The sequence below is a fragment of the Gymnoscopelus microlampas genome (assembly GCF_963454915.1).
Source record: "Gymnoscopelus microlampas genome assembly, contig: SCAFFOLD_107, whole genome shotgun sequence".
In the NCBI taxonomy this organism is placed as follows: Eukaryota; Metazoa; Chordata; class Actinopteri; order Myctophiformes; family Myctophidae; genus Gymnoscopelus; species Gymnoscopelus microlampas.
In genome coordinates this window covers 50,754-75,877 of record NW_028155819.1, presented here as the reverse complement: position 1 = coordinate 75,877, position 25,124 = coordinate 50,754, and the positions used below count along the sequence as shown (strand labels likewise).

Here is a 25,124-nt window from a genome sequence, read left to right as displayed (position 1 = left end):
TCACGCCATTTATCTTCCAGTAACCACGTCTCCGGGCTACCAAAGACCAGCTGACATCGGCCGTCGAGGATGTCGGTGTGTGCTGCATTATCTACGAGTTGCCCAGCATAGAGTCCCAGATTCGTAGCCTCTTTGATTTGATCTGCTACGAGGGCAGTCAAAGGAGACGATCAATATAGGCTTCGGCTTCGTCCCCAGTTCTTTCGCTACCAGTGGAGCTAGTTGGTAAATTAAACTCTTGCCGAAGCCAGTCGGGAGGAGAGCAAAAACATCTTTTCCACGCAGAAAAGCCTTCAGTGCCATACTTTGCTCTTCTTTCAAAGAAGAAATATTGTCCAGTTGAGAAATAACTAATGTTATTGCAGCATCTATCGTCATATCGGTGTTGCTCATGGTAGCGGCCATGTTGACTAGTGAAGAAACTACAAAACAACAGTCGCTTCTATATGGCGTCACAGCCGCTTCCCACCCTTAGCTCACGCTGATTGGTCCGTACCGGGAGCGGTACGGCGTTAGCTCAACCCCTTGAGCGATCTCAGATGTAGCTGTCTTGAGGAACCTGGTTACTCAATACCGCCACCTCTGGCAGGGTCAGGTTAGCGTATAGGGACTTACGTGCGGTCCTTACGAAGGCTCTTACGTGCGGTTTCCCAAACGCCACACGTAGGAGCCTCCTCTCTCCACACAGGCCACGCAGTACCTTAGCACATTGGTTCTCAAAGTGGGGTCCGGGGACCCCCAGGGGTCCTTGAGGGAGTTCCAGGGGGTCCCCAGCTAAATGATAGATTAGGCACCAAATGGACCCTTATGGTTCTGTAACTCTGAGAGTGTACAAATGGAACCAAATGGACCCTTATGGGTCTGTAACTCTGAGAGTGTACAAATGGAACCAAATGGACCCTTATGGGTCTGTAACTCTGAGAGTGTACAAATGGAACCAAATGGACCCTTATGGGTCTGTAACTCTGAGAGTGTACAAATGGAACCAAATGGACCCTGACGGGTCCATTTGGTTCCATTTGTACACTCTCAGAGTTAAATTGACATAGATTTTACAATATAAATGTCGGTCCAAGTGATAGAAATGCCATTAAATGGGGGGTTGTAGCCTAATGCATGTCAAACTGGGGGTCCTTGAAATTAAAATGGTTGAGAATCACTGCTAGAGCCGTAAAAAATCTTCTCTTATGGGGGTCCCTGGCATATCTTTTGAAATGGGGGTCCGCGGGCTAATAAGTGTCAATTTGGGGGTCCTTGACATGAAAAAGTTTGAGAACCCCTGTCCTACACAGCTGGGACCCCGGCCTAAACTCTACCCTCATTAGTAGCAGCTGGTTGTGTGTTACGTGCTAAACTAATCTAAACTGGCTTCGGGAAACACCATCGTCGTAGGTTCACAAGCGCATAGCTCAGGTCTTAAGAGCACCTGGGGGGCTATTAACACCCTTTGTAGCAAAATAGATCTATAAAAAGACCACAGACACACACACGCAATTTATTATTTTTAAATATTTTATTGGTTTAAAAAGAAAAAATTTTATTATATATTTTTTAAACATTAATAAAAAAAATCACACCCTGTGTGAAGAGAGTGGTGCCTTTGATGAGCCCCCTATTGATGTTGTCATCAATGTTTGTTTATTGGACATATATACATATATACATATATACATATACACATATATATACATATATACATACATACATACATATATACATATATACATATATACATATATACATATATACATATATACATATATACATATATACATATATACATATATACATATATACATACATACATACATACATACATACATACATACACATACATAGATGATGTGTGGAAGATGGCGCCAGTGTGTTTGGCTGCTCGTCTCCTGCTCTCGCTTTGGTTTGTGTTTCTGCTGTGTCTAAGCCTTGGCACTGTTCAGATTAAGTCTCTGCTGGTGTATGATCGCCAATCTCTTCTGGATATCCGACAAAATGCCAGGATTATTGGCTCATTCTGCCACAATGAACAAAAAACCGAGCCGCCGCTCCTAACAGGAATCCCGACTCATCTGCTCTCGGTCGCGCCCCCGCCGCCGAGGAGGAAACGGCTCCGCCGCCGTGGAAAACGGAGTGGCAAGCTGGTAAAACTGAAAGCTTGTGTATGCTTTTCGTCTTTGCCCCACGTGAAACCTGGATTATCTCCCTCCGCCCTGCTGCAACGACTCCGGGTCCCCAGCGCGACCTGTCTCGCTCCTGTTGCTAGCCTGGAGGTGCTATTCCAGCCCGGCCGCCCCTGCGCTCCTCGGCTCTGGAGTCGCGGGGTGAACCCCCGCAATCTGCGGCCGCTGCCCCGCGATCTTAGCTCCTCCGGATTAAAGGCTCCAGCCCCTGTCAGGATTGGCCTGGTGAATGCCAGATCGCTGACACATAAAACATTTATCCTGAGGGATTTCTTCAGCTCCCGCGACCTGGATCTCCTCTGTGTGACAGAGACGTGGATGGCGGCGGGTGAGTGCAGTGCCCTCGTTGAACTGCTGCCGGCCGGCTGTTCCTATTTCAACTCCCCGCGGCCCTCGGGCAGGCTGGGTGGGGGAACAGCGGTCATCTATAAGGATGATATTAAATGCAAGCAATGCTCTGCTTCCTTTTCCAGCTTTGAAGTGACTGTGTTTGAGGTGGGTCGTATTGAGCCTGTTTTGTGCGCACTCATTTATCGACCGCCTAAATACAACAAGGATTTTGTGACTGATTTCTCCAATTTCCTGGCTGGAATATTGCCCAACTATGATCGAGTATTGATTCTCGGAGATCTGAATGTACACGTATGTTGCCCCGATAAACCGATGGTGAAGGACTTCCTAAACCTTATTGAATCGTTTAACATGGTGCAAAATGTGACGGGTCCTACTCATGAACGTGGCCATACATTAGATCTCGTGATATCATATGGGCTGCCTATTCTTAACCTAGAGATCTGTAATAATACTTTCTCTGATCATTGCCCCGTTCTGTTTGATGCTGTTCTCTCTTGTACTGAAAATAGATCTAGGGCTCCTGCTAGACTCTGTCGGACTCTTAACCCCCGCACTGCTAGTCGCTTTTCAGCTGCCTTTGAACAGCTGTGTGTCCCGTCTGCCTCGACTGTTCCCACAGAGGAACTGTGCTCTTGGTTTAACTTTTCGTGTGGGACCATAATGGACTCTGTGGCCCCATTGAAATCCAAGCAGCCCAGGGCAAAGCCTGAGCCCTGGTTCAATGACAGAACCCGTGCAGCTAGACAGGAGTGCCAAAAAGCAGAACGTAAATGGAAGAAGGACAAGCTGCAGGTTTCTTCTCAGATCGTAAAGGAATCCTGGCTCTCCTACCAGAACACTGTCAAAGAGGCAAAAAGAGAGCACTTAGCGAATATTATTGAGTCTAACCGTCTTAACCCACGTGTACTTTATCAAACCATTGACTCTGTTCTTAATATCGCTCAGCCTGTCTGTTTTGAATCATCAGACATATGTAATGACTTCCTGCACTTTTTCATTGACAAGGTGGTAAATACAAGGGCCCTCATCTCTGCTCCTGCCTCTGACCCCTCTGTTTGTGTCCCATGCCCCGCCGTGCTCAGCTCGTTCGAACCTGTAACACTGTCCTTTTTGGAGGATATAGTCAGCCACATAAAGGCCTCAGGTTCGCCTCACGACGTCATTCCGGCGCGCCTCTTTAAAGAGGTTTTCCCCAGCGTAGCTCACTTGGTCCTGAACATCATAAATAGCAGTCTCTCTTCTGGTCTTGTTCCCACGTGTTTTAAACATGCTGTAGTGCAACCACTGCTTAAGAAGCCAGGCCTCGACCCCACTGTGTTGGCCCATTTTCGGCCCATATCGAAATTGCCTTTTATCTCTAAGGTACTAGAAAAGGCTGTCTATGCCCAGCTACAGTCTTTTCTAGAGGAGCATAACATCCCTGAGGTCTTCCAATCTGGCTTTAAAACCCGGCATAGTACCGAGTCTGCACTAGTAAGGGTATTTAACGACATCCTCCGAGCAAATGATGCGGGCGACCATGTAATTCTTGTCCTGCTGGACTTGACGGCTGCGTTCGACACAGTGGACCACAACGTCCTGCTCTGGCGTCTGCAGCACCTTGTGGGTATCCACGGAACTGCGCTAGGGTGGTTCAGGTCCTACCTGACGGGCAGAACCATGTCTGTCAGCGCTGCTGGCTCTGAATCCGCCCCGGCGCCGTTGGCATATGGTGTTCCACAGGGCTCTATTTTAGCCCCAGTGCTCTTCTCTCTCTATCTCCTGCCGCTAGGGTCCATCCTCAGGAAACATGGCATTTTGTTCCATTTTTATGCCGATGACAGCCAGATCTATGTCCCCTTAAAAAAGAAAGATGCTGATCCGAAAGCTCTTCTCTCTTGCCTCGAGGACATTAAAGCCTGGATGGCCCTAAGCTTTCTAAGCTTCAATGAAAAGAAAACTGAGGTGGTGGTGTTTGCCCCAAATGGTTCTGGTAACCCCCCTCCCTTTGATCTAGGCCCCCTGGCACAGTTTGTGAAGCCAACAGTCTCCAACCTGGGTTTTAAAATGGACAATGACTTCAAGCTAGATCGCCAAATTAGTTCAGTGGTGAAGTCTAGCTTTTTTCATTTGAGACAGTTGGCAAAAGTAAAACCTTTTGTATCCACCCAGCACTTTGAGACAGTAATCCATGCCTTTATTACATCTCGGCTGGATTACTGTAACGCCCTCTACCTTGGAGCCAGTCAGGCTTCCCTTGCTCGGCTCCAGCTGATTCAGAACGCTGCTGCCCGATTGCTAACTGGCACACGTAGGAGAGAGCATATAACTCCCATCCTCGCCTCTCTCCACTGGCTGCCCGTGCACTTTAGAATCCAGTTCAAGGTTCTGCTTTTTACTTTTAAAGCCTTAAATGGTCTCGCCCCTCCATACCTCTCTGAGCTCCTCCCCCCCCGCACTCCTGCCCGCTCCCTCAGGTCAGCTGACCAGATGCTGCTGGAGGTCCCGTGGGCGAACCGGAAGCTTAGAGGGGACAGAGCTTTTTCAGTCGCTGCCCCCAAGCTCTGGAACGATCTTCCCCTGCAGATTAAGCAGGCCCCCTCTCTGGCCATTTTTAAATCCTCGCTTAAAACGCACTTTTATTCTTTGGCTTTTAACACAGCATGAGACCTCTTTTTCTGAACTAGCCCCCCTCCTTTTCTTGTTCTGTGTTTGTCTTTGTATTCTGTGTTTTTAATCTCTGTTTTTACATACTGTATTACCTATGCACTGTACAGCACTTTGTGGCAGCTGTGGTTGTTTTAAATGTGCTATATAAATAAAGTTGAGTTGAGTTGAGTTGAGTACATACATACATACATACATACATACATACATGCATGCATGCATGCATGCATGCATGCATGCATGCATGCATGCATGCATGCATGCATGCATGCATGCATGCATGCATGCATGCATACATACATACATGCATGCATGCATGCATGCATGCATGCATGCATGCATGCATGCATGCATGCATGCATGCATGCATGCATGCATGCATGCATGCATGCATGCATGCATGCATGCATGCATGCATGCATGCATGCATGCATGCATGCATGCATGCATGCATGCATGCATGCATGCATGCATGCATGCATACATACATACATACATACATACATACATACATACATACATACATACATACATACGGACGGACACACGGACAAAGTCAGATATAGGAGTGGTTGGCACCACTCAACAATATTTTAAAATAATAAATTACGTGTGTGTGTCTGTGGTCTTTTTATAGATCTATTTCACAACGCGGTTGCGTTGGGGCCCATGACGTTTGGGGCCCCTCCCCACCCAAAAAAAAAAAAAAAAAAGTGATATTAAAAAATAAATATTTAATTGAAAAATAAACCTGGGTGGGCCCTTAACATTGTAAGTGTTAAGTAGTCGTTACAAAGCCGTTGTTTATGTACCCGAAATCCATCACAAACCCGCGGAAAAAGTATCAGAAACCACTAATAACGGCAAAATTTTCGCGCGTTCGCGCAGTCCGGGCGCACATGCACGCGCGTGCCTACTATTGCCTCGTTACGCCACTGCCGAAGCAAGTTATCACGTAACGCACAACCAGCTGCTACTAATGAAGGTAGTGCGTCGCGTTGGGTTGCTAATGCGCAGCTGCGTGGAGGTCAGGGGTCACAGCTGCCTATAGGCTACGCACAACCTGAAATTGCTTTGGGGAAACCCGGCCAATGTGTGGCTGTGGGGGCAGAGCGCTTAGTCACTGAACCACAGTGTGGAACTTATTAAAATATCGTAAATTCAAAGTCAAATCTTTAATTTGTGGGAATGTCTCAACTACTATCATTGTTTTGCTCGGGGCCCTCCTCGTCTCTGAAGCCCTGTGGTGAACCCTGGAATGTGTATTATTACATACTTTAAACATTATTATTGTGTTGTTCAAAAAAGGGATAGTTCACCCAAAAAGAAAAAATTAGCTGATCATCACATTATTGTGTTAGGAATGAGACAAGAACTAAAACATATCCATAAATTCAAGTCTCCATTTAGTGACTAATCCATAGAAAAGATAAATAAAGCACTCACACACACACACGCACAGTCGCACACACACACACACACACACACACACACACACACACACACACACACACACACACACACACACACACACACACACACACACACACACACACACACGTTCAAGACTTTTCAAAAATAGCAGATCTACAAGCTCATAGCGCGGCACGAGTGCCGCGCTATGAGCTTGTAGATCTGCTATTTTTGAATAGCCAAAGTACACAGTACTGCATAGATATTCAACTGGCGGCCTCATTTTTTTAAATATATATATATATATATTAGGGGTGTGCCGATATATCGTCCCGCGATATATCGCGATACGTTTTCGCGACGATATGTATCGTTTTGGGAAAAAAAATATCGTTTTGAAAAAAAAAATGTTTTTTTTTTTTTTTTTAAACAATCAAAATAATCAGGCATGCAAACAGCCCCGAGGTGAAAAGGGTGACAACATGTTGTTTTTTTTCGGGTCAGGTGTCACACTATTGCCCTATTTGGATTCAAAACGGCTGAAAAGCTACAAGTTTGCATGTCTGAATAATGCAAAAACAGAATTATTTGTTTGCATTTCCTTTTTTTCTCCCCTATTTATTTTCATAATAAAAAAAGTGCGTATCGTATCGTATCGAAATCGTATCGAAGTTGTGAGCCAAATATCGTATCGTATCGTTTCGTGAAATTAGTGTATCGGCACACCCCTAATATATATATATATATATATATATATATATATATATATATATATATATATATTTATATATATATATATATTTAAAAAATATATATATATTTAAAAATATTTTTTTTCATGATTATTATTTATGTAAATATATGTTAGTTTTTATGTTATCAAAGTTAAAACAGTACAAATTATTTATCCTTCATTAGTTCTTGAAAGGCCATCTTTCATTGGAACTTAACTTAGAACCTTAAATAGAACCGAATTAGACCAAATTAGACCCGAAAAATTTCGGGTCTAATTCGAAAATTGTGCACGCACTGTGTGGCCGCCAACTCCACATTATTTTACAGTTGTGGCCCCCTGCCTAATCTAGTTGAATACCCCTGCAGTACTGGGTCAAGTGGTTACACAGATGCGTTCCCGGTTTGAAGGAGTTAAAAGCAAAGCTCAAGACCCACTTTTTTTACTGTATCGTTTTAATCTGCTTCCTTTGAATACTTTGTGATGTATTGTATGTATTTGATCTAAATGTTTTGTTCTCGTTTAATGTTGTTTGTGTTCATTTTCTTTTCCTTGCATTTAATCTTGTGTTGATATGATTATGTAAAGCACGTTGGGCTGCATGTGCAACAATACAGTTTATACGTTTATTATCATCACCGCTTCTGGATATGGACAACAATGCACTCTTAACCCATTGAGACCTGAAGCCGATTCTACATGTCTCCTAAATCCCAACAGTTTTCTGAAAAACGTATCTTTCTATATCAGTGGTGCTCAATCTTTTTCACGTCAAGGACCCGCAAAATGATATGCATTTGGCCGCGGACCCCCATCAAAATATGTCGTTCCAGGGACCCCCCAGAAGCAAAGATTTGAGTTAAAAATTTTCGCTTTGAAAATATATATATTTCAATGATTTGCACACATTTTCACGATTTTTCAAAAATAGCAGATCTACGAGCTTGTAGATCTGCTATTTTTGAATAGCCCAAAGTGTAAAATAATGCTTTTTAGCTCAAATCTAAAAATGACACAGTTCCAGGTCTTAATGGGTTAAATGAAACATGTCAGCCTATCCTTTTCCCCCACTTACATGCGAGTGACTTGTTTGAATTAAAAAGGACACATTCTTACATGGTGTGTATTCAGACTGTATTCAACGTGTGTAATACACATTCCAGGGTTCACCGCAGAGCGTCAGAGCCAAGGACGGCCCAAGCAACAAAAAGAAATGCAGACCCTCCTTAGTTGAGAACTTCCCTCAAATTAAAGATTTGACTTGAATTTACGATATTTAATATGTTCCATACTGTGGTTCAGTGATTAAGCGCTCTACACCCACAGCCACACATTGTCTCTATAGAAAGCAGTGAGACGTGTCACCAACATGTGGAACGTCTTTCCAGAAAACATCCTTACCCTCCTTCAAACCCGCCATGAAAGTAGCCTGGTAAACCCTCCCTCCGGAAATCTCATTTCCATTTGATTTCAGGAGTGAGTCTGGCCTGATCGCCCTTTCTGCAATATTGGCTGTGTACGCCGAACTGACGAGCCTATCAGCGTCGTCGCACATCGTTCTGTGATTGACAGCGACAGTTGGCCAATCAGGTGGCGAGTTCGAGTGAGCCCGAATGAAGCCGAGTGCAGCCTGACTGGGGCCGACAAAAGACGAACGGCAGCCATTGTTGTTCTGCGAGTGCATTCACTTCTTACTTTTGTTTTTAAAACGGTCTCAAACTTATTTTTTGAGGCATGGAATTTACTATTAACATATCGTTTTGATAGAATTGAGTTGTTTAACTTCATATATGTGGTCAATTAATCATGACAGAATTAATCATGACAGAGCCTATTTAAAAATATAAATTTAGAGAACCGGCAGGGGCGGGGAGTGACACACATATATCCCAATAAGGCAACCTATTTTGGGCATGGCCATCTCAAAAGTCCCGTTGCGTCACATAGTCTGGAGGTCGTCAAAATGAACTGCTGATTGGCTGAAGGGGAAAAACGATCATTGGCTGAAGGGGTTGTCAGTCAACGGTGAGATTTCTGGAGGGAGGGTTTACCAGGCTAGCCATGAAAGATGGGGCGGCAGTGGCTCAGGGGTAGAGTGGCCGGGTAGAGTGAACTGGAAAACCGCAAGGTTCCCAGTTCGATCCCGGGCTGGGGCGCTCCCCTAGAGTTAGTGTCGAAGTGTCCTTGAGCAAGATGCTGAACCCCTAATTGCTCCCGGTGAGCAGGTTGGTGCCTTGCATGGTTTCCTCCGCCATCGGTGTATGAATGTGTGTGTGAATGGGTTAATGGCACAATCAATGTAAAGCGCTTCGGATAGAAGCGCTATATAAATGCACCATTTACCATTTTTCTCTCACAGAATCTGGCAACACGAGGACAATTGGCTTCACGTGGTTCCGCATGAACGGCAGCTCATAAGGGACATTCAGTGCATGTTTGAGTGTCAGTACACTGCATAATGAGGATTAGTGGGAAAAACAAGAATGACCAAAGTCATAATAAAGCCGCATGCGGCAGGCTTTTTTGGCCCCAATCTTTTCATAGACCTGATTACTTGTTTTTTGGATTGCTTGTTTCTCTCGCCAAACCTGGCAACATTAGCGTCGCAGATTAACGCTCTAATGTTTTTTATATAAGTGGTGGCAACATTTTGTGACACCACACGGGTCTTCCCAACAATAGCTAAGATTGAAGTCAGTGTGAACATGGGCAAATAATAACTTAATAGCCAAACTAGGTCTAATGAAGCACGCTAGCATATAGCCTGTGCGTTGCCTTGTTGTGATTTATGTTCGTCCATGCTGGCCCCTAATATGGTCTGCTTCCGGGTGGATCAACCTAACTAACAATGAGGATCGTTCTGATTGGTTCCCTTCCCAACTAGTCCCTCAAAAAGAGTAATTCTGATTGGATCTCTTCTACATTCGTCCCGCCCTAACATTTTGGTCTCGTCTAATTCGTTGACTAACGTGTCCATTACATTTGCGTCTCCCCATTGGCTTAAAAGGGGGGAAGTGTGATGGACAGCCAGGACAGCCAATGACACTTAGGTGTCACTAAATGTCACTCGGGTGTCGGACTAAGACTAGTGCTGTTTATAGAGGCGCGCTAGCGCATGCGGCTAAAAAATAACTTTGGAGCTGCTAAAATAGGCGATTTTCATTTATACACATTACTCCATTAACCCAGGGGAAGGGGTCTCCACAGTGGACAACAGGGGCTTCTCTGGAAAAATTCAACGGCCCTTTGTATGTTGGTGAGAGATTAGCGACACATCAAAGCAAACACCTACAATGACTGGAATTCTCCTTTAAGACTGGGAACGTATCTGTGTCATTTTTTAGATTTCTTTGGCTATTAAAAAAAAATTGCATGTAGATCTACAAGCTCATAGCACGGCACAAAAATAGCAGATCTACAAGCTCATTGCACGGCACAGAGTGCCGTGCAATGAGCTTGTAGATCTGCTATTTTTGAAATCTGGGTAAATCTTTGAATAGGCCTATATATATTTTTAAAGCGAACATTTTAACTCAAATCTATGCTTCTGGGGGTTCTACCAATGTCTGAATCCCAACAGCTTTTTTGATAAAACTCTCAAAGGTGTAGTGAAATGAAAAATATGTTTTTCACACTTTTAGAGCATATCCGTGGTCATCATATGGGCATACCTAACAATAGATGCAAAAAAATGAAAAAAATCATTTTTGTGTATTTTTATATCTAAAGTCCCTAAAAAGCCAATCTTAATTACTTCCTGTAAAGGAAAACGTGCTGCGTGATGACATAACGCAGCCTTCATGAAAATAAATGAATCTTCATTACATGCACCTGTTTGATTCCCATAGCTGCACGTTCTTCAAACACAGCTGATTTTAATTACAGAGATACTCCGTTTTGAATCTCATTGAAGATGAGTGTATAACTCATTTTAAACTTCATCTGCACACTAAAATATGTATCTGAAAACATTATAGGTTAGAAATAAGCCAGGTAGTAGCAAACGTGCTTCACTGGCCGTCTCTCTCTCACTTGTAAACAAACACTAGCCGTGTTGCACACGGCTGAAGTGATTGAGATCCAACGTCCCATAGCTTGAAGGGATGGGACCTTCTGATTGGTTTAGAGTCGGTTGAACCGGCGTTTCAGACTGAACCTTCAAAATAAAATGACCGAAAATGTCACTGCAGTGCGTCTTTAAACTTCTTCCATGTCAAGGACAAAATGTGATGTATTTATTTGGCCGTGGAAATGTGCATAAGGCGTGTCTCCACGTTTGGATTTTTGTGTATGTTTTCCCGTAAATTAACCGTTAATTTAAATTAACTCATATACTGCCTAGGACGTAAAAAACATATTTTTTTCCAATTACCAAACCTGCCTAGGACATAAAAAAACGTAATTTTGCAAAATCATTTTTTAAAACAAGATCTCACCGTCGATCATCTCTCGAAGGGACACATTTCATTGTAGCACAACCCGGATACGGAAATACGTCGTATCAAAGATTTTCGCTCCCGCCCACTTCCTGTTTGGGTTCCGCTTTCAAACGTCTTTTTCTCGGCTTTGCGTTTCTCCGCCGCGGAACAGCTGTTTCGCGTCGCTCTTTTGAAACGGCTACTGCTGCAAAATGGAATGTCGGCGATTGAGTCTTCTCTGGGCCACTCACACACACAGCTACCCTGTGTGTCTACAAACAGTTGAACACGCGATCGTAAGGGATTTAACGAGGTCTGTGGCGAGGTGGGAAAAGAAAGTGAGTTTTCCGTTCAGATGGCCACGCATGGTGTTTAACCCATTGAGACCTGAAGCCGATTCTACATGTCTCCTAAATCTGTATTCAGTATTCTGAAAAACGTTTGTTTCTATATCAGTGGTGCTCAATCTTTTTCATGTCAAGGACCCCCACAATTATATGTATTTGGCTGCGGACCCCCATCAAAATATCTTGTTCCAGGGACCCCTCCGGAAGCAAAGATTTAAGATTAAGGATTGAGATTAAGATTGAGTTAAAAATGTTCGCTTTAAAAATCTATATATATTCAAAGATTTGCACACATTTTCACGATTTTTCAAAAATAGCCCAAAGTGTAAAATAATGCTTTTTAACTCAAATCTAAAAATGACACCAGGTTCCAGGTTATAACCCGTGGTAGCCATGAAAGTATTAGGCCCTGGAAGCGGATGATATAATTGAGTGATGCTGTGTTGTTGTAAAGATATGACACAGATAAAGCCGTGGTAGCCTATGGCGCTTGAAGCGGAACGTATAACTATACTGTCTCTTTAGATGAGGAGTTAGTTGCAACAAAATTATTATAAGGCCTGGTATGGGACAGGTTTAAATAGGCTCACAGAACTAACGCTGGCTTAATGAACCAGTGCTAGTTGTGTGAACAAAGGGGACAAAGGGCCTCAACTAACACAAACTGAAGGAAGTCATCTGTCCACGGAGGCGAAGGGAGATACACGGAGCCGGCGGCCTACACGACGCTAGGACTGAGGCAGTAATACCGTACGGGCCCGAGGAACCACCGGGAAGAGACTCGCTATCAGGTTGCTATGAACAAAGCCCCACAGTTCTGCGAAGACCGTGGAGGACAAAGAGACTGTAGATTGTGAAACGCTGCGTGCTAAGAATAAGGAGCTGAGGGAGAAGCTAGAAGCTAACCCCAGGTTATGTAGCTAGGCTACCGTTAAAAGTTTGATTAGCGTACCAATAAGGGGGTTTAGAAAGCTAACAGTCCTGAGAGCTACTCTTAGTGTCGCTAGCTCACAGTGCTAACAGATCTATTGTCTAGCATAAAGTGCTAGCTGCTAGCTAACTGCCACTGCCACTGTTGAGTGGTGGGGGAGTAAAAATTAGCATTGTCTTTGTTCACTTACAAGACAGTACTAAGCTAACCGCCAAATTCTAACACGCCTTGAGAGGAGAAGTAGTTAGGTTTGGTTAATAATCTAATCATAGATGCTTGCTTTAAGCTGATTAGACAACCTTTAACATAGTATTCATGGTTTAACTAGGCTTTATGAGAGACCAGCCACTGCAATATAGCTAAAAATTAGACTAAATGACAGTGATTAGGAGGGGATCTTATAATGGGGAGTTAAAGGCCATTGTTTACTGATAAGGGGTGGGGGAGGTTTTCTACCACTAGTGTAATACCATGTTCAACCAGACTTTATGATAGACTAAAACTGGAGCAACTAGATGGTTACGATAGCAGTGGATTAAGTCATCATTGTGGGTTAAATGCTATTATTTACTTTGGTAGAGCTAAATAAATCCTGCCAGTATTAATTAACAAAATAACTAAATGTGAATAGACCATTAACAGGCTTCTTGCATAGAATGCTACAGGGTGAGTGCTATTACAGGTTAAACACAGTGTTAATTAATTATTGTTGTTATTAGCTAAAGGCTGAACAACACTACTACGTGCTAAAAGAACTGACGATAGCTTTCACAGCCTATTGAATTAAGACTAACTAAAAAAGGCCTACCTAAAGTCCTGTAGATGCCAAGAAGGCCAGGTAAAAAAGGGGAATGGAAGTGTTAGCTGAGTTACTAGAGAGGTGTGAAGCAGCTCAAGCAGGTTTTAGGAGAAATGCAGAGTTTATTCTTTGTGGTCTACCAAGCGAAAGGCTGGCATGGGAGCTAAAAGCTGATTTAGATAGATTCCTGGAGGTTGTTACATTTTCTATCGCCATACTGGAAGTTGTCGGCATCGATTCATCTGTGATCTGCAGGATACAGGATGTCTGTTGCCTTGAGTATGACGAGACTATAGAGAGAATCAAGGAGGCAACTTTGACCAGATGGTCAAAGGCCGAAGTGAGTGAAGACCCCCCTGCTGTGAGGGAAAAGCGAGTGACTATCTCCACAGATAAGAGAGCAGCTGGAGGTTGGAATGTCACACCTGGGCCAGCAGTTCTCAGAGTCAACCCAGATGGCACCACTCCAGGGAGGAACGCAGGGTCCTGCCCGGGGGTCCCATTCTACGCTGCAGAGGGGGGTGAGAAAATTACTCCCACTGTACAAGCAGCCATCGCTGAGAAGAAAGTCCGTCCAGGGGGCCATCCGGAGGGAGTGGCATCAGAGGTCAAACCAGGCGTTGCTGTTCCTGCAGACGAAGCTGCGAACACAGAGACCCCACTCTACGCTGCAGAGGGAGGTGAGAAAGTTACTCCCACTGTGCAAGCGGCTGAACCAGAAGCTGCTACTGCTCCAGAAGACGACGCTGAGAAGGTTCCAGAGGGAGTCAACGTCGCAGAGGAGTCGGCGGCCGAGGAGGGAGTGCCATCGGAGGTCGAACCAGCTCCTGGAGACAAGGCCACGGGTGACGTGGCGGTCGAGGCAGAGGCGTCAATCGTGACAGTCACGGAGGAGGACCCACTCAACGCAGAGGGACACCATCCACCAGAGGCCGCAGGAGAGGCGCCGGCGAGGGCGTCAGAGGACGTCGTCGTGACAGCTGGAGGAGAGGAACCGTTGACGGCTGAGAAGGAGGTGCCATCAGACAGCGTTGCTGCTCCCGCAGACCAAGCTGCGGGCGCGGTGGAGCTGCCACTGGAGGTCGCGAGAGAAGCTGCAAGGGAGATGGTCGATGGAGCCGCGCAGGCGAGGGCGTCAGAGGACGTCGCCACCGAACCATTCAATGCAGAGGGGTGCCAGCCGCTGGAGGTCGCTACTGGAGAAGCTGCACCAGGAGAGGCACCGTCGGAGGTGTCAGCCACGACAGCTGCCATGGAGGACCGTCCAGAGGGCGCCGCTATGACGAACGTCGACACCAGCCCACCCAAGATGGAGGGGAAGCACACCACTACGCCAGGGCGGAGAGCCATGGCCAGCCAGCTGGGTGGTCCTACGGAGCCTCGGGGTAACCAAGGTGGCGGGCTACCTGCTGAAAGCGGTGTTTCCTCTGAGCCTCCAGTTCACAACGGTGGCAGGAGGCAAACCTTGGTTTGCAGACCAGTCAAGGTAAAATTATGCGGTGGCAGGCTACCAGCTGAAAGCGGTGTTTCCTCTGAGCCTCCAGTTCACAACGGTGGCAGGAGGCAAACCTTGGTTTGCAGGCCAGTCGAGGTAAAATTATGCGAATGTGCGAACTGCAAATCTCCTGACCTCTTGAAAAAATGCGAGTGTGAAATATGCAAGCCTCCTGACCTCTTCGCTCCAGTCCGGTGGGTCATGAGGAAATTGCGGAGAGAAAAGAGAGGCAGGGTGCTACGTCAGGTCGCTTCAGTTCTTACCGCCAGGATCCAGGCAGAGAGAATGCTTCGTCCTGGTGGGGCTGGAATAATTAGAAAAAAGAAGGTGAAGATAAAAGATGAGCCTTCCTCACCCTCTGCGGAGGGGGCAACCAGCTCTTTCTTGGCAACAGCTGAGAAGAGGCCCCAGGAGGGAGCTGCTAAAACAAAAGCAGTCCCACTGGCGGCTGGTGGTGCCAGCAGCGTGACACTGGCGAACAAACTGACACTTGCGCTGCCACCCTCAGAGTAAGGGGGCAGTGCGGACGAGAAGCGAAAAGATGCCAGCGCGGTGTCTAAAAAATCGAAATGTCTTATTTGAGCGACTGTTTACATAGGAATTTCGAAATATATTTTGTAAATGAATGTATCATTTCTAGGTTTGCAATATACCACAGAAAAAAACTTAACGCATAATGAAATGTATTAAGCTACTTGTAACTTCCGAAACTATGCCACTAAGTTCAAAATGCAACATAAGTTGGGAGGTTCTTCCGCACAACAACAATTATTCTGTACTGATGTTTGACTCATGGTATGAGCAATCAGACCTGTTTGAATTCTTATTTGTTGATTGTCTAAAAAGCATTTTTGTATGTGTGCTTGAAGTTTAAGTTACGGCTTCTTAAGGTGAAATTGTAGATCAACTATTTTAATAATCTTTTAACCCTTTTGCCCAAATTGCAATGTCAGTTACCATGGCAAAATGCCCTAAAATAGGACATTGACTTAGTGGGAGGAGGGAAAAAAGACAAGACACGTGGGTGTCAAACAAATGGGCCTTGGAGGGTTCATGCCTGAATATAGATAATAACTACAATTAAAGTTAATTTGTCCTGGGATTTAGGAAAAATCTCAGGGATAAACTAGTGGAAAAGAATTGTTGCTAAATTAAATTGGTCTTGATTTACTATGAAGTAAAGTCAATTTGAGATCAAATATTAGCCACAATGTCCAAAAAGTATTTCAAACAAATTGAGAACATTAAGTTGAACTGTTAATTGTTTCAAAATATGGGTTTGGAGCCACTGAGAGACAATGTATGTTGACAATGTAACCTGTATGAGTATGGGATCAAAGCAGTTTACAGAGAGCCATACTAAATAATTGTTTTACCGAGCCGTTATCTAAAGAGCCAAAAAGCTCACGAGGAATGTTTTGTGTGTGTCCTGGATCCTAGATCAGACACACAGGTGGCAGGTGTGGAATAATCTATGATTATGAAAGATAATCGTGGATTATTATTAATGATATAGTAATGTACTTTGTCATCTGTCCTGTGGGAGAATACATGTCCCTTTAAGTTGAGTCTAGCAGGCCAGATTAGACCCCCTGGTGAGGTAGCTGCTTCAAAGGGCCCCTCGCATACCAAGCGGGGGAAGGTTGTGAGATAAGAGCCTTTGGTTGACTGAGCAGGGCCAGAGCTAGCCAGCCTTTGTGTGATAAGAAGCAGTACATGACCAAGCGCAAAGCCTTGTGGGTAACCAGAACTTCCTGTTGCTTAAAGATCTGCCCTAAAGGCGGACCTTATGTGTGGAGTTGATATAATAGGCTGCCTGAGCACAGGATTTTAGATTCGGAAGGAACAGTGCCGTGGGTTACCTGAAATATGGGTTTTAAGTAACTTACCGAGATCCTACAAGAGAGTGAGAGACCAATAGTGAGTAACATTGTAATTTTGTACTTGTGATGTGTACGTCTGATGTGAAGTCATATCCTTAATACTCTGTGTGTTATGTGCTTATTCTCTCTCTCAGGTTTTATTACCTAACCACTAACTACCGGTGCCTAAAGTGCTAACCGTTGCTAACTGGTAACTAAGTTTTAGACTAGATTATGTTTGTAATGTTTGTATAGTAAATAAAAAACCATCAAAGACACCAGGTATGAGTAATGTGCTTACAACTCTCTCCACTCTTCTTGAACCCTTTCAATGGGTCTAGCGATTGTAGCTTAGCTGCATCAAACGCAGAAAGTGCGATTTGCTACAAAATTGAACAAGGTCTCAATGGGTTAACGCTGGGCTGGAGGAGAAGGACTCCGCCCCGACCGTAATGTTTGTTGTCTGAGCACCTTGCACGACTCGCCTGTGTGTTTAGAAACGACTGGACTTGCGATCATAATGAGAAAAAAAAATGTGTGAATTTTTAAACAATTTTATAAAAAAAAAACACTAAGTCGCTGGCAGTGGGCAAACACAGCCAGAAATAAGTCTGGCAGGGAATGAGTTAAACTAGCCTTTAATATATTCGGAGAAAAGAAAGAAACGATCTACAAGCTCACAACGAAACACATTTGTGACGTTGAGTGCTAATTGAAGACGGTTAGAACAGAAGGGCCCTCTGACTGTGACCCAACAGTTTCATGGTGGGCATTAGATCTATTTAGCCACTGCCTTTTCATCTTATTACAGACCCTCAATTCAAATAAAGTCAATAGTTTAATATGTATATAATTATGAAAAAAGTAATGCACATCAAACAATAATAAAAACATTATTTATGATTAACATACTGATGATTACACTTGACTTGATATTTTCATAATAAATCATTTAAATTTCAGTTCCTTAACCCATTAAGACCTGGAACTTTGTCATTTTTAGATTTGAGCTAAAAAAAAGCATTATTTTACACTTTGGGCTATTCGAAAATAGCAGATATGCAAGCTCATAGCGCAGCACCGAGTGCAGCGCTATGAGCTTGTAGATCTGCTATTTTTGAAAAATCGTGAAAATGTGTGCAAATCTTTGAATATATATATTTTTAAAGCGAACATTTTAAACTCAAATCTTTGCTTCTGGGGGGTCCCTGGAACAAAATATTTTGATGGGGGTCCGCGGCCAAATACATATAATTTTGGGGGTCCTTGACATGAAAAAGATTGAGCACCACTGATACAGAAACATACGTTTTTCAGAAAACTGTTGGGATTTAGGAGACATGTAGAATCGGCTTCAGGTCTTAATGGGTTAATTCATTTATTTTTCTCAGTTCTCTGTCTGCTGTAGATGTCTAGTCACATGACGTGTGGTTGGTCTGAAAGTGTCTTTCTATATTCTATTTCTTCACCATCATGTGCATGTCTCACTGATGAGACACATACTTACAGTAGAATAATGATGAGAGAGCTCTATCCAGTTCCATGTATGATACACAAATACAGTTCCATGTATGATACACAAATACATGTGGCTGACACTTAAGTTCCTTTTTCTCAGCTCTGTGTGTCTGGTGGAAAGGTCTGGTCACATGATTTATGGTTTGTCACAAAGTGTCTTTTTTCCAAGTTCCCTTTCTTCACTATCACTGCATAGTTGTTGCAATTCATTTTCCCATCAAATATAATGTGTTGTATGTTAACGTTTTTTGTCTCATGGCGTCTGTTCCCAAAATCATTCAACTGATGTCTCGTCTCATTAGATGTGGTTGAAAAATATCAGTAGCTTAACACATGGGGTGCCAGGTTTTTTTAAAAACAGAGTAGAGTGCCAGGATTTTTAACCATTTTTTAGGAGCCGAGATACAGGCTTTTGAAGTCATAAGTAAACCAGAAAGTGGATTGGAGTCAAAATCTTCGGAAAATGATATCTCCTGGTGCTTAGAAGGTAAAAGAAAAAATGTTTTTGGAAAAAAAAAAAATTGAATTTTATTTATTTTTTTCAAAAACCGTATATATACGGTTTTGGCACCCAATGTGTTAACTCATTCACTGCCAGAACTTTTTTTTTTTTTTTGCGTTTGCCCACTGCCAAAGATTTTTCATTGAAAAAAAGAAAAGTACTCAGGAGCCGAGATACAATAACGAAAAAAACACCACCTGGACGTATCATCAGTGTTGTAGCCTGGGGTCATAGGATGTTTCGGATCTCGCAACATACACCCCGCGGACCCCCATTTCAAAAGATATGCCAGGGACCCCCATAAGAGAAGACTTTTTTACGGCTCTAGCAGTGATTCTCAACCATTTTAATTTCAAGGACCCCCAGTTTGACATGCATTAGAGGCTACGGACCCCCATTTAATGGCATTTCTATCACTTGGACCGCAATTTATATTGTAAAATCTATGTCAATTTAACTCTGAGAGTGTAAAATGGAACCAAATGGACCCGTTAGGGTCCATTTGGTGCCTAATCTATCATTTAGCTGGGGACCCCCTGGAACTCCCTAAAGGACCCCTGGGGGTCCCCGGACCCCACTTTGAGAACCAATGCCATAGACCCTGTGATTTTATGAGTACACACACACACACACACACACACACACACACACACACACACACACACACACACACACACACACACACACACACACACACACACACACACACACACACACAGACACTGACCTCAGTGACCTCAGTGACCAGCGCTCCAGCGCCGGTATAGTAGACAGGAAACAGGAAGACGGGCAACAGGAACAGGAACCCCAGCGCTGCCACACACAGGACAAAGTTGTGCCACACTCCTAGAGACACACACACACACACACACACACACACACACACACACACACACACACACACACACACACACACACACACACACACACACACACACACAGTATTACTGTACTTGTGAGGACATCAGCATTGTAAGACAATTGATTTTATGAACGCAATTATTTTGTATTGCCAACACGTCCCTGCTGCAACACAATGTGAGCTTGTAGATCGGCTATTTTTTAGGTCGCACGACACCAGCGCACAACTATGTATAAATCAGGCATTGTTTCTAAAACAAATATTGTTGTGCAAATCAAATAAATCATACATTAACTCTTATGCCTAAACCTAATTAAAAATGTTTCACTTTTTTCCAAAATTGTTTGTTTAAAGTAGCAGCTACAAGCTCTGCTATTTTCAAATGTCCGATGCAAATATAAGTCATGCATAAGTTTAAGGTGCGCACGTGGCCCGTATTATAGTCGCTTCTTTTTGGGCTTGTTTTCATAAGACCTGGTTTGCTTATTTATCTCGCAGAATCTGGCAACGCTGCTCGAAAGGAGGACAGCTAGACAGAGAGAGATGAACGCTGCATGTCATTATGTATTCAAATGGTACATATTCATTACTAATCATCAGTGGTGTAAAGTAACTAAGTACATTTACTCAAGTACTGTACTTAAGTTCACTTTTGAGGATTTCTTACTTTACTGGAGTATTTCCCATTTTGAGTACTTTTACTTCTACTCCACTACATCTCAGAGGCAAATATTGTACTTTTACTCCACTACAATTATTTGAAAACTTTAGTTACTAGTTACTTTGCAATTATCAATTATTAAATTATAAAACATACACCACTTTAGCCCTATTTTATATATAGGCTATTTGAAAATAGCGATGCGACGCGTTGTGAGCTTGTAGATCTGCTATTTTCAAACATTTTAGTACTTCTACTTTTGTTACTTTAAGTACATTTTGATACCAATATTTTGTACTTTTACTCAAGTATTTTTTTTATTCCGGACTATTACTTGTAACGGAGTACTTCTATATTGCAGTATTGATACTTTTACTTAAGTAAAAAATGTGAGTACTTGTTCCACCACTGCTAATCATTCATTGGAGTCGAGTTAAATTGCATGTTGCATGTTGAAAACCAATCCTACATTATAAAATAAAAAAATAAAAAAACTGTTAGCTTGTAGATCAGCTATTTCCAGGTATTTTTAAAACATTTTGAAAGTAGAGAATAACTTCTTTGTAATAAAAAAAGGGCAGATAGCACAAATAACTGAAGTACATGAAACACAAATATTCATAATGTTCAAACGAACACAATTAAATCTTTAATCGCAATTATTTCTATGACAAGCAAAGGTCAACTTGAACGTTGTCATGGTGACTGACAGCCCTGAACATCCTCCCAGGGCAGACACACACAGACTGGGTACTGGCTGGGGTCTGCGCTGCCCCCTAGTGGCTGTCACTTCAAACAGCAAGCAGAAGGGCTATTTGAGTTCATCCAATGATCCAAATGTTTGTTGTTTTTCTCTCATTTTAAAGCTTCTCTCTCTCTCTCTCTCTCTCTCTCTCTCTCTCTCTCTCTCTCTCTCTCTCTCTCTCTCTCTCTCTCTCTCTCTCTCTCTCTCTCTCTCTCTCTCTCTCTCTCTCTCTCTCTCTCTCTCTCTCTCTCTCTCTCTCTCTCTCTCTCTCTCTCTCTCTCTCTCTCTCTCTCTCTCTCTCTCTCTCTCTCTCTCTCTCTCTCTCTCTCTCTCTCTCTCTCTCTCTCTTAATGTTAATGTTGTTAAAGAACTAGACCACTCTGGTATGATGGAACTCCAAAAGGTGGACTAGAAATGTAAAATAATTGCTCCATTGATTAGAAATTGATGATTCTAAACATGCTCCTCATTGACTTACATTGTACGCTGAAACAGCTCTTAAAGTCACTCTTTTAGCACGTAAACGAACACAAACAAAGCTGATTCAGACAATATAGAACCTCACCAAAACCAGAACTGTTTGTTTTTTAAAATACAAATATTAACTTATTGTTGATTTTACTATTTGAAGATCTGGATCCACGGATCCAGTCCGGGTTTTCTTCTTAATAAAAATAGCAACATTTTCGTTTTTTTTTGTTTTTTGTCACAGCTGTGTAAGACCACTTAGTGAAACGCGATCGAGAAAGGTCACACCTGTATCCCGAGAGAAGACAGACTATGCACCCACTGCGCACAAAATGAAGTGGAAACCCGAGCTACACTTCCTAACCGTCTGTCCATTGTACCAAGACACCAGAGACACATACTTCCCACAGATTACAACCACACACACACACGGAGATTTTGAAAATATGACCAACGACAAAAAACACCCATATCTGCTGGGCGAAGTACAACAATGTGCAAACACAGCAGCAAGATGTGTGAGTTGCTGTGATAGGAGAAGGATATCAAACGGAACACAACCACCCTAAAGACTAATCATTGTGTATATTCCTGCACCCAGTGATCTTGGTACATAGAAATTGATCTATTGAAGATTCTGATTTAGCATATATAAATTATAGTCAAGTGATTACAAGTTCAATTATAAAGGAATTGTTATAAGCATGGTTATTAGCATTATATATTATATTCTGTTGAAGCTTTCAGGAGGTTTCTTTTCATAGCAAAAAGGAATAAATGCATTATTACTGGGTGGTACTGTGACATTTGTAAAAACATGGCTGTAAGTGATAAACTGGGAATGTTACACAAATGTTTGTAAAGGTGAAATGAAATAATAATCCTGGTCCACTAGGGCAGTGGTTCCCAAACTGGGGGTCTCACTCAACAGTAAACAAACCAACATACAGTATAAGTGTACAGGGTATCTGCACCTTTCTAAAGTTACAATTTAATGACTCTTAAGACCTTTTTAATAGCAAATTGGCCAAATTCTCAAATATTACAGTGGAGAAATGGCCCATAGTATGGGCCTGGAGAGGATGTGCAAGTCAGCACAGAGCTATCACAACATTTAGTGTCTATTGTCTTGGGTAGGGGTGGTAAAGGAGTGTGGCCGGATAGGGTTCAGATTTGCTTGTCACAGACATCTTATTCCTGAGATTGTAGTAGTTGTGTGGGGTTTTAGTGTAAAATTAATTTCACATGTCTTTTATTTTGTGATTGGTACTGCTGGCAATAACCTTGAACTTTGATCTTTTTTTCTGGATCATTTTAACTTTAAAAATTGATTTGAGGGCAGAGGACGCTCTGAGCCATAATGATAAGTCACTGGGGGGAATATTAATGGTCAGCCACCAACCAGACACCGACTCTCCTGTGAGCCAGTCAGACATAGGGACACCCCTGTCTGCCTGACACACAGTCATGCGCCACGTGGAGGTCTTACAACCACAACTATGGGGGTGGGGGGGTCCCTCCTCACTAACTATGCCCACTCACGAGTGCCCATCTCGGGCATAGGAGCCAGCATGGAGGTCCACTTGGGACCAGTGGGACTATCCAGTGAGCCAGGCGACATAGGGATACTCCTCTCAGCCTAACGCATAAGCTTCATTTCTGCCTCCTCCTCACTCTGTCCTCCAGCGTGAGGTGAGCGCAGGCTCCCTAAGCCACTTGGAGTGAAATCTGGCAAGATACAAGTGTATCTTTCATGTATCGTTTGGGGAACTGTCTTTGTTGAAATGCGTGGTGGCATATCATTTCTCCTCCTCCACATGACAACCCTTCTGAGCTCTGGAATAGTCCAGCAATCCAACTGTGTGACACGTCATAATTGCTGTCAATTCAAAATGACGCTCCTTGCCTCCTCGCTCGGAGGCAGGGCTTAGGCGGGAGTGGAGGACTTGAGGATGGACACTTGAAAATTGGAATTTGGCTATCGCGATGCACAACGTGCATCAGTATCGTTCTCTTTAGCCGCCTATGAGCACTCGTCCTGAGCTCCCAAGTGCCCCACTATAGCTTTAATGGGACATGTCTGAGCCAACTGTTGAAGGTTTTGCATCTCGGACATGGGGGAGAGGAGAAGCTCAGGGTCTCCTTGGCTCCTATAACTTTGCTCTTCTGTGCTCCAAGTGCCCAGGGAGCAATCCAGTGACCCCCACTCCCCATACTCCCCTGTACCCACCTGAGGGGAACCCTAGGCCCACTAAACTCTACACCAGACCACATTTTACCTAATCACACAACCCCACCCCCATACTCCCCTCCAGAGAGGGGAAGTAACGAAGTACAAGTACTTCGTTACTGTAACGAAGTACTTTTTTCGAGTATCTGTACTTTACTGAGTACTTATTTTTATGACTACTTTTTACTTTTATCCGTTACATTTTAACACAAGTACTAGTACTTTCTACTGAGTACTTTTTCAAAATAGGCTCGAAGTACAAGTACTTTAGTTTTAATGCTAAATATTAATGTTGCGTGGCAGATCAAAATTAAAAGAAGCGCTCATCCATGCAGTCGCGACGCTCGCAGGGTAGAACGTCAGTTGCTCTGGCCAGAGTGAGTCACACACACCGGTGTGTAACATAGGCCTACTGCAAATGTCTACTTCCTGTAACTAGACTAAAAAATAAAGCTAGTGTTGACTAATCATATTACCAGATGCTCTTATTTTGAAATCGTTTTTAGAGGAAGTGTGTTGTTTTGCTGCCACCATGACGCTGATCTGTAAGACTCCGGGGGGAAAATGTAAACATGAACTCACGTGGATTATAAACGCAGATTTGGGCCAAACGTCATATTAACAATATGAAACCATGCTCCTGTGACTTAAACACGTTGGAAGTGCGTTCTTTTTGAACCTCCGAAGCATTAGGTGAGTGGTTATTAATTATATCATGATGCTGGCTAAAAGTAGTTCTACTCTGTGTGTTTAATTAAGACAAAAGTCTGCACAACTGTAGCTTTGGTTTTAAAAAAAAGTCTACATGGTCTTCAGGTGCACACCTTTTTGGTAATTTCTGGCTTTGCAAAGCCATAGCTTGTTAGCTGTGTGAGTGTGTGTGTGTGTGTGTGTGTGTGTGTGTGTGTGTGTGTGTGTGTGTGTGTGTGTGTGTGTGTGTGTGTGTGTGTGTGTGTGTGTGTG

General features: G+C 43.3%; 1 protein-coding gene across 1 annotated transcript in view; it reads right to left on the bottom strand.

Annotated features, from left to right (window-relative positions):
* The window catches only part of LOC311041230 (membrane-bound transcription factor site-2 protease-like), an 80,235-nt gene that overhangs the window by 18,559 nt on the left and 36,552 nt on the right, over positions 1-25,124 (bottom strand). Inside the window, exon 7 of the mRNA XM_084086135.1 lies at positions 19,923-20,041. Within this exon, the coding sequence (XP_083942261.1) occupies positions 19,923-20,041 (119 nt within the window). The remainder of the gene's footprint in view (positions 1-19,922; positions 20,042-25,124) is intronic.